The sequence below is a fragment of the Lutjanus erythropterus genome, chromosome 1 (genome assembly GCF_056507025.1).
Source record: "Lutjanus erythropterus isolate fLutEry1 chromosome 1, fLutEry1.hap2, whole genome shotgun sequence".
NCBI lineage: Eukaryota > Metazoa > Chordata > Actinopteri > Lutjaniformes > Lutjanidae > Lutjanus > Lutjanus erythropterus.
This window is the reverse complement of record NC_139317.1, coordinates 3536639-3551136: the sequence shown is the minus strand read 5'-3', so window position 1 is coordinate 3551136 and position 14498 is coordinate 3536639. Positions and strand designations below refer to the sequence as shown.

The following is a 14498-nucleotide window of genomic DNA, read 5'->3' as shown; positions in this document are numbered from 1 at the left end:
GTAATCAAACAGCGTTAGGGTTGAGTCTTTAAGCCCTAAATCCAAATTTTCCATTTTTTTTGTATCGTAAATAAATATAAATAGAATTTAATGGCTGTCAAGCCTGAAAGAAGAATGTAACGGACAGATATCAGTCGGGCAGTTAAATTGCTCACACTTCACAATCTGCCAGCCGTAGTTAACTGTTAATAAATGCATAATAAGGTATGTAGAAATCTTAATAAACTCACAACAAAAGTTTAAAGGTTAAACAAAGACATTGGAAGCAGGTTAAACTTAATAAATGTCTTTGTAATGTTATTATAATTAATTCTAAGAAAATCATAAGGCTTTTATTAATATTTGTAGTCAGTTTATAAACTTAAGTGTCTTAGAAGTGCTTATAAATGCTTCATGATAAAACAATAAATGTGTTAATTATGCTTTTATTAAAACTTATGTAGTCTTGTTAGGCATATGAATGTTAATAAGCATCTTATAAGGGCCTTATTACATGTTAACTGATACTTCCTAGAGCCAGCAAAGTGTTTCCCATTTTGTTTCTAACTTTGAATGCTGCAGATTTATTATTGAATAGTTCTGTAACAGAGAAAAGTTTTAGATTTGACACAGAGATAAGTTTGGATCAGTGTCCTGAATCATATTGTAGCTTCATCAAAGCAAAGTCAAACTCAGAGATAATCTCTGCATCATAAAGCCTCCTGTTTGTTTCTGATCCAAACTTCTTCAGTTTTCTCCCCCAGAACGAGCTGGAAACAATCGCCTGGTCACACATCAATGTACGGTGGCCCACGGGGGACAGTAGTCACACTGAATATTAAACAAAAGCTCTGTCAACAGTGACGTGCGAACAAAAGAGCTCCTAAGCACTGAAGGATTAGTTTGTCCACTTTGCTGCGGTATTGTCTCTGTGTGTTGGCACGTTTGTGAGCTTTTCACGCCGCTCTGTCACGACTCTCTTCATCTCTCTTCATGACTGTTTACTGCTCACAAGTCTGTGACAAATAGTTCTGCAGTTTTGAATCACGTACTGAAAACAAACAAAAAAAACATGAATCATGACCCGTGAATCACGGGGCACAGAAACACGGAGCGTTGACGTGATGAATCACTCTGATTACAGAGGAGATGTTTCCTTTTCTTTAACATTTCCCACGGCCCGCCGCGCTGTAGGTACCGGACGGGACCATCGCAGCAGCTCCATCGATCATCATTTCAGTCCTGCTCACGTGTGGTGGTTGCTATAGAAACAGGTGGACATTATGTGGACCGGGGTCACAGTGTGAACTCATCTGAGCTTTAGTCTAGAAGGAAAACTTCAGAAATATGTTAATTCAGACAGACCACATTCTGTATCTCCTAACTTAACTTAAGTAAAAGAACAAAGTACTGGTCGCAAAAACTACTCAGAGTATTAGTCACTTCCTTGATTTCCTGAACCAGTAGTGGAAAACGATAATAACTGATTAATCATTAATAATTTATAAGATATGAAAGATTTTTTTTTCTTTATTTTCTTTTTTTTTTTTTCTTGTTTTTCTCATTTTAAAGTTTAAGACCGTTAGAGAAACTCCTGCACACTGTCTCGCTCTCTGCTAATATATTTATTAAATATCAACGTTTCCGTCTCAATGACCTTCATCGGGAACAGCGAGACAGTGCGTGCGAGTTTCTCTCATTGTTCCTCCAGTCACACATTCGGGTGTGCAGAGATCTTTTTTTAATATTCATAAAAGTTTAAAACTTAAGTTTGAAGTTTAATTTTCCTTTTTCAACAAATTACTGCCATGTCTATTGATTGAATGTCCATGAATACATTTTGAATTTGTTAAATTCTCGATTAATGATTAATGATTAACATCTTTACTCCACATTTGTGCTGCTGCAGCGTTTTGTTTTTTTGGCCTGTTTGTGATCAGATCACCTGATTGGCAGATGAGACATTAATTCAAGCTATCGTCAGTACTCAACTATGATTTTAAAAGTAACTAAGTAGATTATATCTTGCAATGCATACTTAAGCAGTCGTAGTACATGCTAATTATCTCATATTTACTGTGAAACTTGGGTTTAAAGTACATTTATTCTCAAAAGAAATTTTTAAAAAATGGGTTAGGGTTAGAGAATTAAACCGTCTCTTATACTTCCAGTTCATTTCACTCAGTTAGGAACCTTCCTAAGTAAAAATAAGATGTGTTTTATTGGAAAAGAAGATGTTAAGCCACCTGTTCCTTTTTATTTTAAAATCATCATCAAAGAAAAATAACCAGAAAGCAAATATTAACCTTCACATCGGTCGTTCAGTATGTGGCAGCACAACAGATGGAGTTTTCTGGCTCACTTTGTGATGATTTAGAGTTTTAATCCGAGTAATGTTCTGACCTTTTGTCTGTCCCTCTTCATGAGTGTGTAAATACTGTCTGTAACTCCTCTCTGTTCTCTCCTCTTGCAGCTGATGTAAAGCAGCACGAGGTCGAAAGGATAAAAACTCTGTTCTCCCGCCTACGTTTGAACCCAAGAGCCATTAAACAGGTACATATGGTATGATGCTTTCTGTTGCTACTCAGTCCCGTCCTTTCATACTTCAATTTGGTTCAGTTTTGGTATTTTTCTTCAGAGTTTTATTACCCTGTTCCTTCAGCCGTCTGTTTGTAAGTCAGAGAGAAAAACTTGGCAGAACGTCAGAGGACCGTTGAAGGTGGAACCAGAAGAATATAGAGGCAAAATTCTTGATTTCTTGGGTTCTTTGTTTGTTCATCAGCCTGATAATCTGACATTGTGTTCATATTGCGTTCATGTCAGCTGATTACTTAATAGAAGGTGGTTTATTTTATTTAATCAGTCAGTAGTGAGTGACGTATCAGTTTTTAGGAGAAGTAAACTTGTAAATATGTTTTTGCAATGATTTAAGAAATATTCAGATGTAGGATTTTTTTTTTTTTTACATTTTAATATCAATATAGACATATACTTAAGTAAGTAAATAAGTTACTATTTTGTGGATGTTTTTCCATCATTGTTTTTCATGGATGTAGCAAGTTAGCAAGCTAACTGTGAAGATCACATCTGCATTTTTAATCAGTTTACAAAACAGAGATACATCAGACCTGAAATTTGACCTAAATTTTCTGTGTGCTTTAAAGTACTTATTTTACTTTAATATGTTTTTTTTGGTTTTGTTCAGACTGCAGGATTTGTTTCTCAGACCAGACCAGACAACATCAACCTGTCTGCATGGGTTGCTGCTGTAATGATTTCAGGTGTCAGTATCTTTGTACGCTGGTGCCGCCCTCTAAACAATCGTGCTGTCAAGCCAGGATACAGAAAACTCCCCCCAAAGTGCCAGCAGACAGTTTTATTTCCGCGTCTTGTCCTCCAAACCCGCAAGTGTCACCATGGATTTTGCTCAGCTGCTCTGATGCACTTCTGTCACTTTGCACTTTGCTTTGTTGTTGTGCGTCGCCTTGCAAATAACTTGAAAGACAATTTGAAAACTGATTTGAGCGTCTGGACTGAGACACATATGATTTCAGTCATATTTCAAACGACCTCCAAAAGAGGCTAGTCTCAAAATCAACAGTGTCCAGACTTTCTCAAAATCAATCTGGTTATATAATGTGGTGTACAACTGGGGCTGCACAATTAATCGAAATTTTATCGAAATGGCAATGGAATATTTGTTAAAGGCAGAACGTGTTAAAAAAAACTTTAAAATAAATCAATATTGTGAGACAGAGATGTCCTGTCATTCTACAGAATTACAAAAACATTCTATAGTATTTTTTTTGTTTTTTAATTAAAATAAGAATAATGATGTAAAAATTATCATTACCTGAAATATTGCAAATCATATCGCAATTGTATTATCAGTCAAAATATTAGCAATTAGATATTTCTTCAAAATTGTTCAGCCCCATGTACAATAAACAGTTGGGTTTATAAAGAGTACAGTGTTGACCTAATCTGTTTGAGAAGTGCCCTGAGATAACTTTGGTGCTACACAAATAAAAACAATTTATATTATAAAAACGTTAATAAACACAGACGTCACTTCGGTCTGGTTTACATCGATCGACTGATCAAGCTGATGTTTCTGCTCGCTGACAGAGGTCAGACTGTGAGACCTGATCAAATTAAGTCCAATTAAAACAAATTTATTTGACACTGTCAGAAGTCTTTGATGTTCAGGAGCTTCATCGACTTCAGCAGGAACATATTAGAGTCCAATATGCCTGAATGTCAGGGAGGATCTAGTGATTTATCTGCTCACCATGTTTCTGCATCGACTGAACCACCTGGTGAAACACACACACACACACACACACACACACACACACACACACACACACACACACACGCACACGCACAGGCACAGGCACATGTGGTCATGCACACATACTGATGCACACCTTTACACATGAAAGTGACTGTCCTCAGTCCTCATTACATTTAAAGATTTTAACTTTATTATTATTTTCATTGTCAATTAATCTGTTAATCATTTTCTAGATTAATCGAGTAGTTGTTGGTTTATAAAATGTCAGAATATAGTGAAAAATGTTGATCACAGTTACTCAAAGCCAAGATTTTCAGTTTACTGTCAGAGAGGACTAGAGAAATATTCAGATTTTAGAAGCTGAAATCAGAGAATTTTGACTTTATCTTAAAAAAAAAATCACTCAAATGGATGAATTAATTATACAAATATTTGGATATTAATTTAATAGTTGATCATTAATTGATTAATCTTTGCAGCTCCAGTTTAAACAATATATTTATCATATTTCTATATCATATATAAGTGATGGATTATTTGTTTAATGATGCAGGTTTGTCTTTTTGAAAACAACAGAAGCACAAAACGTCTCAAATGTGGAGTAAAACCTGCAGCAGCTCAGACTGTCGAAGCTTCAGCCCGACGCCATCTCATTATTAAAATAAGGAAAAATAAATAAAGTGAAATCATCCTTTAAAGTTGGCCTCAGTTTGACCACTGGAGAGTGTTTCCTTTCAGAGACGAAGATGTTGAAGATGTCAGCATTTATAACAGCTCCAGACTAACAGGCTGGAAAAGCAGAACCCGCGGCGGCTCTGACTAAAACATGACATGTTTGCCAACAGTGAGTCTGGTCTTATTTTAGGTTTGTGTTCAATAATAAATAAAGTCTCTGAGTTTTAAAAACTCTATTTTTGGGTACAACTTGTTCACATGTGCATCGTCAGCTCACATCATTACATCACTTTCACCCCAGTTCAACTTGAATATGATGTTCACCAGGTCACGCGACAGTTCAGGCCTTTTATCACAACTTTTTATGCATTTAGAAAATTAACAGGTATTTATTTTTTACATTTTTATCATCAGTTTTGTTCTAATCACATTTAATTCATGATAAACGCAATAAAGCCACTGAATGAAATGTTGACCTTCACCTGTTTGTGTCATATCTGCATGATACAATTTAGAGGTTACAGCATTTTACTTTTGTAATTTAAGTTTTATTGATGTTCTTTCAGTCATTATACACATAATCCTTTGACTAACAAATGTCTTAATAAATTCAAAATTTCCAGACTTACATATCCAGACAGATAAAAACCTGCCAAAGCAACACAAACAAAAACAAAATTTAGAAAACAAACAAAAATGAGGCAAAAACCCAACACATTTTACTAATGAACATAAATAAATTTTAATGCGCTGAGCCCTTGATGAAAAGATTCTGGTATTCATTTCATTCATTCATTCATTCATTCATTCATTCATTCATATTAACCAAACCACAGCTGGTAACTGTGGGAACAGTGGAGTTTTATTTAGTTTGAGGATGAGTTTGAATGAAGTCTGGTTTGGCTGTGACGTTAGTGTCTGCGTCGCCGTGCACGTGACGTGACCATTCTGCGGAGTTTGAGAAAATGACGGGTACAGAATTGGACATGTGAGGTTGACCGGCCGGTGTTGGTCTCTGGTCAGGTTCGATGCATCCCTAGATTTACAGTGACCTGAGAGGTAAAATGACTGTTTTTGTTAATGGAGTCTGGTGGCTTTGATGACACCAATGTAACAGCTGTTTCTGGTTCCTAGTCTTTTAAATGGTCTTTCTCTGTTAGGATCCTTTCCATAATGTTGTCAGAGGCTGTCAGTGGCAAAAACAAATTGTTTTTGTTACTTTGATGAGTGCAGTTACAGCCATTACAACCCGTTTCATGGCTGTTGGCTGAGAAAAAGAGTCGGAGTACTTTCACATTTAACTCTGTGAATTAAAGGGTTTATTTCTAATTAGTGGAAAGACTAACCTGAACAGTCGTGTTTTGCTTCTGTAGAATTTAAAAGAAGTGAGTTTCACAATGATCCGCAACGCAAAATGACTGTTTTTGTCTGTGGAGTCTGGGAGGCTGACTCACTCATTTGTTTTGGTCTTAGATGCTGGTGCTCTAGACCACCCTGTACAAATTGTTTTATTTATTACCAGTTATCAAGTAACAGCAAAAACTAAAGTTAATTGCCATGTTTAAGGGCTGAAACATCTATAAAATGTCAGTGGAAAATGTCAAAAATCCCAGTTGTCACAGTCTAAGGTGACTTGTTTTATCAGACCAAAACCCAAAGATATTCAGTTTAATATGATAATAAATAAGTGTGCAACTGATCACAACAATCACGTTTGGATCGTATCATGGTTTTGAGTCGGATCGGATCATTTTTCAGATCAGCAAAAAAAAAAATCAGCAGCATCTGCAACTCCTCATTGTGATTTTGGGTATTCTAACTTTTATAAAACTAACAGCAACAGTAAAACCGTTTCACACCATGAAGGTTACATGTAGTCTGTGGATCACGTGTGTTCAACTGCGGGGGGGGGGGGGGTCTGTATGTAACACGGGACACCTGTGATAATAAACAGAAAAAAGACTACATCTCCACTTTTGAGGGGCTGAAAACATGAAAAATTATTTTAACCATGAATTGATTATCAAAATAATTTAATAGTTTAATTATTTTTTTTCACTTGCCCAGCCGGGCGGGTGAGTTGCCAGATTTACTTGCCCTACATGACATTTTACTGGACCTGGGCGAGCGAGCGATCCTTATTGTTGAGCCCTGATGAGTGTGAATAAGCTACACCGGGTTGTTGAAAGAAAAAATGTTAAATTTACACTAGAATTACAATTGATGTTCATTTTTGTCAGAAAAGCTTTCAAATGAATTGTTTTCTTGGTGTGTGTTCAGGCTGGAGGGGCTCGGCTCGTCTTAGATACAAGCAGGAGGGGCTCTTAGAAAAAAAAAAAGTTTGAGAACCACAGCTCTAGTGTGACATATAGTCGCAGTGAATGTCATATAGAACCTTTAAGGTAAAAATACTGTGTTAATTAAAGTCTAAATTCAGCTTAAAAGTGTCTCTTTATGTCATGATGTGAACTGGGAGTCTACTTTGCAGAGAAAACCAGAAATTATGATAAATATTTTATAATATTCCTCACATTTTATAGTACAACCTGTACACAGCAGTATGAGATTCCTGAGTGTATTCACTCTTCAGGTTTCCAACCCTGAGCGTCTTAAATTGCTCCCGTTGCAGCATCTTCTACTCTGCAGCTAATAAGAACAGAAGTGAGACTTTATTGACCCAAACTGGTTGAAGCTCTTTAGTGAGGTAGTTGATGATTTGGCTAATTAAACCGGAACTGCAGGTTTACTTCTTGCTTCTCCTTCTTCTGTACATCCACACCTGTTTAACATTCAGGGCAGGAACTTCAGTCAATACGGACCTTTACACCACCTCCGCCCTCAGGGACCCCCACCATCTTTATGTATTCTTCATCCACCTGCTGTTATTTGGTATGCATCTCAGGGCCTTTCCAAAATCAAAGTGTGTGAAAGAAGATAATGTGATGTCTCCCCTGCCTGGCTCTATTTATGGTTATGAGGCTCGGTGACAGTCCCTCAGAGGGAGGAGCTGTCCATGTGGTCGGCTCTCAGCAAGGACACACATGGTGAGAGAGAGAGAGAGAGACAGAGAGAGAGAGAGAGAGAGAGAGGGGAGTGGTCATAATTACCTCTTTGAAAACTCTCCCTGAGGCTCGCTTTGTCCAAGATTCCTCTTCTCCTCCGTTTCACCAGGATTTCTCATCTTTATTCAGGTGCTTCAAAATGAAATAAAATCAGAATTCAGTTTACTAAAGAGACGCGCCAGCAGACTGAGAAGGAGATGTGATTCAGTGCAGTCGGCCAGAAGTGTCTCAGACTGACGGAACTGAACTCGGAGACGTTTAAAGATGTTGAACCCAGAAGATTATTGATTTCCTCACCACAATTGAAAAAATACTCCAGTGCTTATGATGTGATGTATGATGTGATATTTTAAAGGTCCAATATGTAAGAATTCAAAGATGAACTAACGTCATCAACAGAATATGAAAAGATCAGAAGAAGAACAGTTCTGATGTTCTGTTAAAGATGTTTATGTAGGCGACTTTGTTGCAGAAATATTTAGCCTTCTCTTGCATATTTAACCAGCCAGTCTCAGGGAAGATGAACCACAGTTTCCGGATAAACTTTTTGTTTGTGAGGTGCTTGTGTGGTTGTGTAGTTATGGAGGCAGCAGCAATGTCCCGCCTCCTCACCTGCACAAAACACACCCTTCTGCACGCTGGTCAGAGGTGGACTCAGCCACAGTGACTTCCTCTTCATGCGTAATATGACGCAACATCTGAAAAAAAGTGTTTTTAACGTCCTTGCTCAGACAAACCGCCTTTTCCTCTGAATTTCTGTTCTTATGTCCAAAGAAATCTTAAATTAGGTTTTAAAATTGTTATTTTACACAAGGTCACATATAAATTTAATTAAGAAATTAAGCCAGCGCTACACTTCAATTCATTTGCCAGTCTAGCAAAACTCCATTTAGTCCACTTCACCACGGCAAAGTGTCATCTAGTCCTCCAGCACGAATCTGTAGAAGAAGGGACTTAATTTCTATCTATTCATTATTCTATTGGCCATGAATATTTTAACCCAGTAAAACTTACATGAACTTTGGTTCATGTTGGTAATTGTCATTTTTGTGCTGGTTTAGAGACGTTTTAGTCGACAACATGAGCGAGGGGTCTTGTACATTTCATCAGTCCAGCTGGAGCTGCTGTGAAAAGGTCAGGACTGTTGTTTCCAGTGCAACTCTGGAAGAAGGAAAGATAATAAGTGAAACGTAGCACTATGATTGGACTAAATGAGTATGTGCATTCATGTGAGTCTAAATAGTGTGCGGTAATCTATTGTGGAATTGAAAATACAATTTCTTACAGTATTGATATAATTGAATTGTAATTTTGGAACCAGTACTAAAGTGGAACCTGGTCTCGATGCCCATCCCTAACCACAGTAACTCTGGTGATGCTTCGCCTTGTTTGCTTGGAGTGTAATTCAACAGGTGGCAAACTTTTGCGTATTTCACCTTTAAAACTACATTAACCCAGTCCAAAAAAACAAGACAATGGACACATAGCTATAAAATAATTAGCTTGTCCACTTTAATGTCAGGTGGACACTGAGCAACATTAGCATCCACTTTTGAGTTGTGTTTGTTCAAGATTCAGTCTCCTTCCAGCTCTGATTTGCTTTCCATCAACTCTTAGGAAAAATATTTTATTCTTGGTCTATTAATGGGATTTGTTCACAAAAAAAAATATCTTCAGACCTACATTATCCTCTTTAAAAATAGACAATTTAATGAAAATAGCAATAGTAAAAAATGGCAGTGCATTACAAAGTAACCCCTGGAAGAGACTGAACATTAAAATTGATTAGGTTTTTAGTCCCTTTTCCCCAAATTCATGTTGAGCGTTAACATATTTATTGATACAACATGTTTGATCACAAACTCATGTATCATCGTATTGAGAATCTCAGAACAGAAAAGCAGGAAACGGAACAACATTCCCAAGATTTGCCACCATCAATACCAGTGTTCTCCCCCAGAGGTTGTGTGTACATCGTTCTCTCATTACTGATGCAGAAAGATGAAATCCTCTGGGTTTATCCCACTGTTCCCGCTCACCGCTGCACATGTTTCTGATGGATGAAGGCAATCATGTCCACTGCCTCTCCGGCTCCGAGGAAACACGCTTCTGTATACGCTGCACTTCCTCCAGCCGCTGTGACACTGTGATTTATTGGACTGGAGCGTCCTGTCACTGGTGGGTAATCGCTGCAGAAACAGTTACACACACACTGGCTGTGGGAAGCCTGCGGGATTCACACTGGGATCCTGTTTCACTGCTGCAAAATGCTGACTGTGCAGTCCTCAACTCTGTGGGACGGTGGTTGTATTATAAATGCTAATAAAGGTGTCATAGCCAATGAGTGTCACTGTGGAAGTAAAAGTGAAGCATTTTGCATCGGTGAAATTTACATCTTCTTATGGATATTTGAAGCAACATGAGTATTCCACCTTAAAATAACAGCTTCAATATCATTTTCACGCTACACTGATTGTAAAAGGGTGAATGGTGCCTCTGTCATTTCCACGCTGCACCTGTATGCCTGGTTTTCTATGATGAAGCTTTGGTTGCCGGGTCACGACAAGTGTGTAACACCGTACACACTTTATGGCACCAAACCAGATTTATTCTCCGACTGTCCCTCTGATGTCCTCCAGCTGTTCCGCTTCAGTTCTGTCTGATTTACAGAGTTTCCTGAAGGACAGTGAAGTGATCTCCTGCTAAATGTAGCTGCTGTGTGTCTAGTTAGCTGTTAGCTCAGTTAGCCACACTGCCTGGACTTGATGCTCAGATCACCGGGTTCACGTTGGTGTTTACGCCGCTAGCACAGGCGCTTTGGATTAATCTGTCAGACCATTATCAAGCATTTGGACATTATTATTATGAGTGCAGACACGTCAGACAGATTTCTCAGTGTGGCTGCTGAGGATCAATGTTAACGCTCCCCCTTGTGTCTACAGGAAGATTTCAGTGAGTTAAGATGAACTGTGGGAAATGTCCCAAAGCTGGACATCTTGATGTTTGGTTGTGTAAGCAAAGTTGTTAGTCTGATTTAATGGAGCCACGCTGCAGGTATAAGTCCTGCCATTGGTCAAACGGCATTGTGGCGCCCGCTATCTGAATTTTCCAAGTCCCTGGGAGACAAGAACTACTTCCTAGTTTTAACCTACAAACCAAAAGTGGCAAATTAGCACCTGGGGCACTAAGGGTACAAATGTAAACAAGCTAACAGCTTTTACTTTTCTTTTGCAGTGATGAAGTCATGTCAAGGCCAGAGCTCGCCTCCTGACGTGCAAATGTGCAACAAAAACAAGTTTCCTCTTGACATTATTTTGCAGCAGCACTGTCGCTGCGTCCTGGGCTTAGCGCCACCCAAGATGTGTGTGATTGGTTTAAAGAAATACATACAAGGTGCAGCGTTTTTTCACCTACAGCAGAATGTGTATGTGTGGTGGATATGAGAGACTTAAAAGTTGTCGCCCTTGTAGTTTTAGATTGTAAGCAATATAATCAGAACAAATGCACGTGTACAGCTGTTCAGACACAAGATGGAGGTGTATAAGTGATTTGCGCTCTGAAAATCAGGTGTCAAATTACAAAAAAATACCAATTGATGCTTTAAATGAATAGTTCACTGAATAATTTCCTACATGTTAGGATTACTTTGACCATTGATCGCTGTGAGAAAATTAATATATTTGAGTTTTGAATGTGCTGTGTATCGTTTTGTTCTTTGGAACTTTAAAATCTCTTTTAACCTCTCTAGTTGATGGATGATTCATTCTTTCAAGGAGTAATCAGACTCTGCAAGAACCCTGATACATTATCAGCTGCTTTTTAGAAATCTATAACCATTATTTGTCCTTTGGATTTTACAAGAAAAAGCAGTTATCAGAAAACAGACAACATAAAATAGAATAAACTGTTTGCTAGAACTTCAACTTTATAATGTAGTCAATGAAGGTTTAAAGCTCAGGGAGCACAACAGACCAGTCAGCTGTCAGGCAATTTAATACATTTATGTCAGTTTGACGATAAAAACACAACACACAGGCAGTACACTCAGGCAGGAAAACACACACCAGATGCTAATACATTTAAATAATCAGTCTGTCTGAGTGTGAGTTGATCAAACCGAACACCTGAAGGATCTCGGTGTCGGCCCACGGGAAAACTGCTGCAGGGAGAAACCGGCTGCAGGATTATTGAATCCAACCAGAGCGATTCTCCATGACTGCAGAGGGGAGAGGGAATTATTTGTGGCCATTCTCTGTGTGGCTGCGTGAAATTACCCAGCTGCCCTCAGACCTATTTTTGAAAGGAGACACAGCTGCTAAACGGGACCTGAACACCACTTTGTGTTGCTGCGTGTCTGTCAGTGTGTGTGTGTCTTTGTGTGTGTGTGTGTGTGTGTTGTACACACTCAAAGCTCAATGTACAGGAAGAGAAGGACCTGCATTTCTGTAACAGAGAAAAACCTTTTTCATCGATGTACCATAAACAGGTCGAGGGCAAAGCTTTTCATCTGGAATCTTTCACCATTAGGCTACAAACAGTTCAAGATCTGAGCCACTTCAGCCTGAACTAAAGGTGCAGTTAGCAGGTGGCTCGGGGTGAAAAGCACCACAGAAACTCAGGTTTAAGTCCCAGCTGCAAAACTCAGCTTATTCAAACACATTTGATTGGATACAGTTGGGAGAAACGGGAGATAAATGGCCTTTTGATGAGAAAAAAGGGAGCAAAGAGAATGAATACTGCTGTCTCTAATACATTTTGAAAAATGAAAAAAGTTGTTTTGCAAGTTAAGTGTGTAATGTATTCATGAAACCAGCTTTTGTACATTTCAGCTCGCCTCTTTTCTTGGAGCTGAAATTGCAGTTGCAAACAAAGCCAGACGGCCAAATGCAACAAGCTGTTCTGATTACAGAGAAAGTCATGATTACAAAACAATTTAAAATAAGCTGAAATACTGAAAGAGCTGTTGTGATTACAAAAAGAGCTGTTTTCTTCAGACACGCAAATTTGTCAGCTTTTCAGAGAAAGACATAAACATGCAGAAAAAGATGTTTATGTAAAACTCAAAAACTTAATGTCCCAACTTTCAACAGGAAGGAAAGGGACAGGAAGTTTACAGTTTTGACAGCCTCGGTTTTAAGACATTCAGTTTTGCACTTTTGCACATTTTCCTGCAAAACAACTTGAATTGTCTATAATGTTTTCACTGATAAGTGTGAATTCTTTGATGCATCAATCTTTAAACTCACACTGATTAAATCAGTGGTTCCTAAACTTTTTCTGTCATGCCATCTTTCAGAAGCTGAAAAAAGTTTGCGCCCCTCCACCCCATAATTTCTATCAATTATTGATAATAACTGGGGATGGAACTGACAACAAAGGATTCAAAAGTTGAATTTTACTGAAATAAAGGTTATCAGGATAGAATCAAACCCTTGTTTGTTAAATTCACTTACATAGATCATAGTTGTATCATCCTTTGCACGCCCCCCCAGGCTGCTGTAGTTTCTCCTCCATGTTTGGTAGGGGATGGTGAACCAAAGTGTACGCAATAGATGTCACTAAATCCTGCACACTGGTCCTTTAAGTGTACGCGATATTTAGAATAATTTTACCACTTTTGTAGAAGAGAATTTTGCTGTCTTACTCAACCAGACCTCATCAGCAAAGAGAGTCATTTTTAATTTGTTTTTCTTTAATTTTAATCATATTGCAGTTAGAGCTTGAGATCTGTGCTGGGCCTTATTTCTGACACATTTCACAGGCTCACGTTGGGTTCAGGCTGTACTATATTTGTTTATTTAGTTTCATTTTTATTTTATTTTTTTATTGTTTATTTTTATGGAATGAGGGTTGGTTAGGGACAGAATTTTGTCATCATCGGGCCTCGACAGGCTCAACTTTTCAGGCACGATTAAAGCACTAATTGCACATTCAATATCAGTAAAAGTAATCACAGTTATGGGCATCCTTGTAGCTCAGTTGGTAGATCATCAACTCGTGTACTGAGGACATCAGTCCTCTGTAGCAGCCGCTGGTTTGATTCCCACCTGCAGTGCATTCGCTGCATGTCATCCCCTCTCTCTCTTTCTGCCTCCTGTCATATCTTCAGCTATCAAATAACGACAAAAAAGGAAGCAAAAAATTAGTTGGGATTAAATATTTTTTCAAAATCGTTCAGCCAGAGTATATATGTGTTGTATAATTCATGATTTATATATTTAGATATATTTTAATTTTTTTTTTTTTTTTTTTTTTTTTTTTTATTGTTTTTTTATTAAGTTTTCAAGCATTAAATCTGAACAATGACATTTCAACAAAGAAAATAAGTATAATATCCCCAACCCTGGCAAGAAAATAAATAAATAGATCAAATCAAATCAATATAAATAAGGAAAAAAAAAAAAAAAAAAAAAATTAAATAAATAAATAAGGAAAATAACATAAAATCATAATCACAGCAGTTTATAATTTGCAAAAAGCTTCAA

The 14498-nt window shown here is 37.7% G+C and overlaps 1 protein-coding gene across 1 annotated transcript in view; it reads left to right on the top strand.

Moving 5' to 3' along the window:
• LOC146332490 (tetraspanin-18B-like) overlaps window positions 1-14498 on the top strand; it is a 46373-nt gene that overhangs the window by 15369 nt on the left and 16506 nt on the right. The window contains exon 2 of the mRNA XM_084721712.1: window positions 2453-2541. Coding sequence (XP_084577838.1) covers window positions 2539-2541 — 3 coding nt within the window. The 5' untranslated portion in view covers window positions 2453-2538. The remainder of the gene's footprint in view (window positions 1-2452; window positions 2542-14498) is intronic.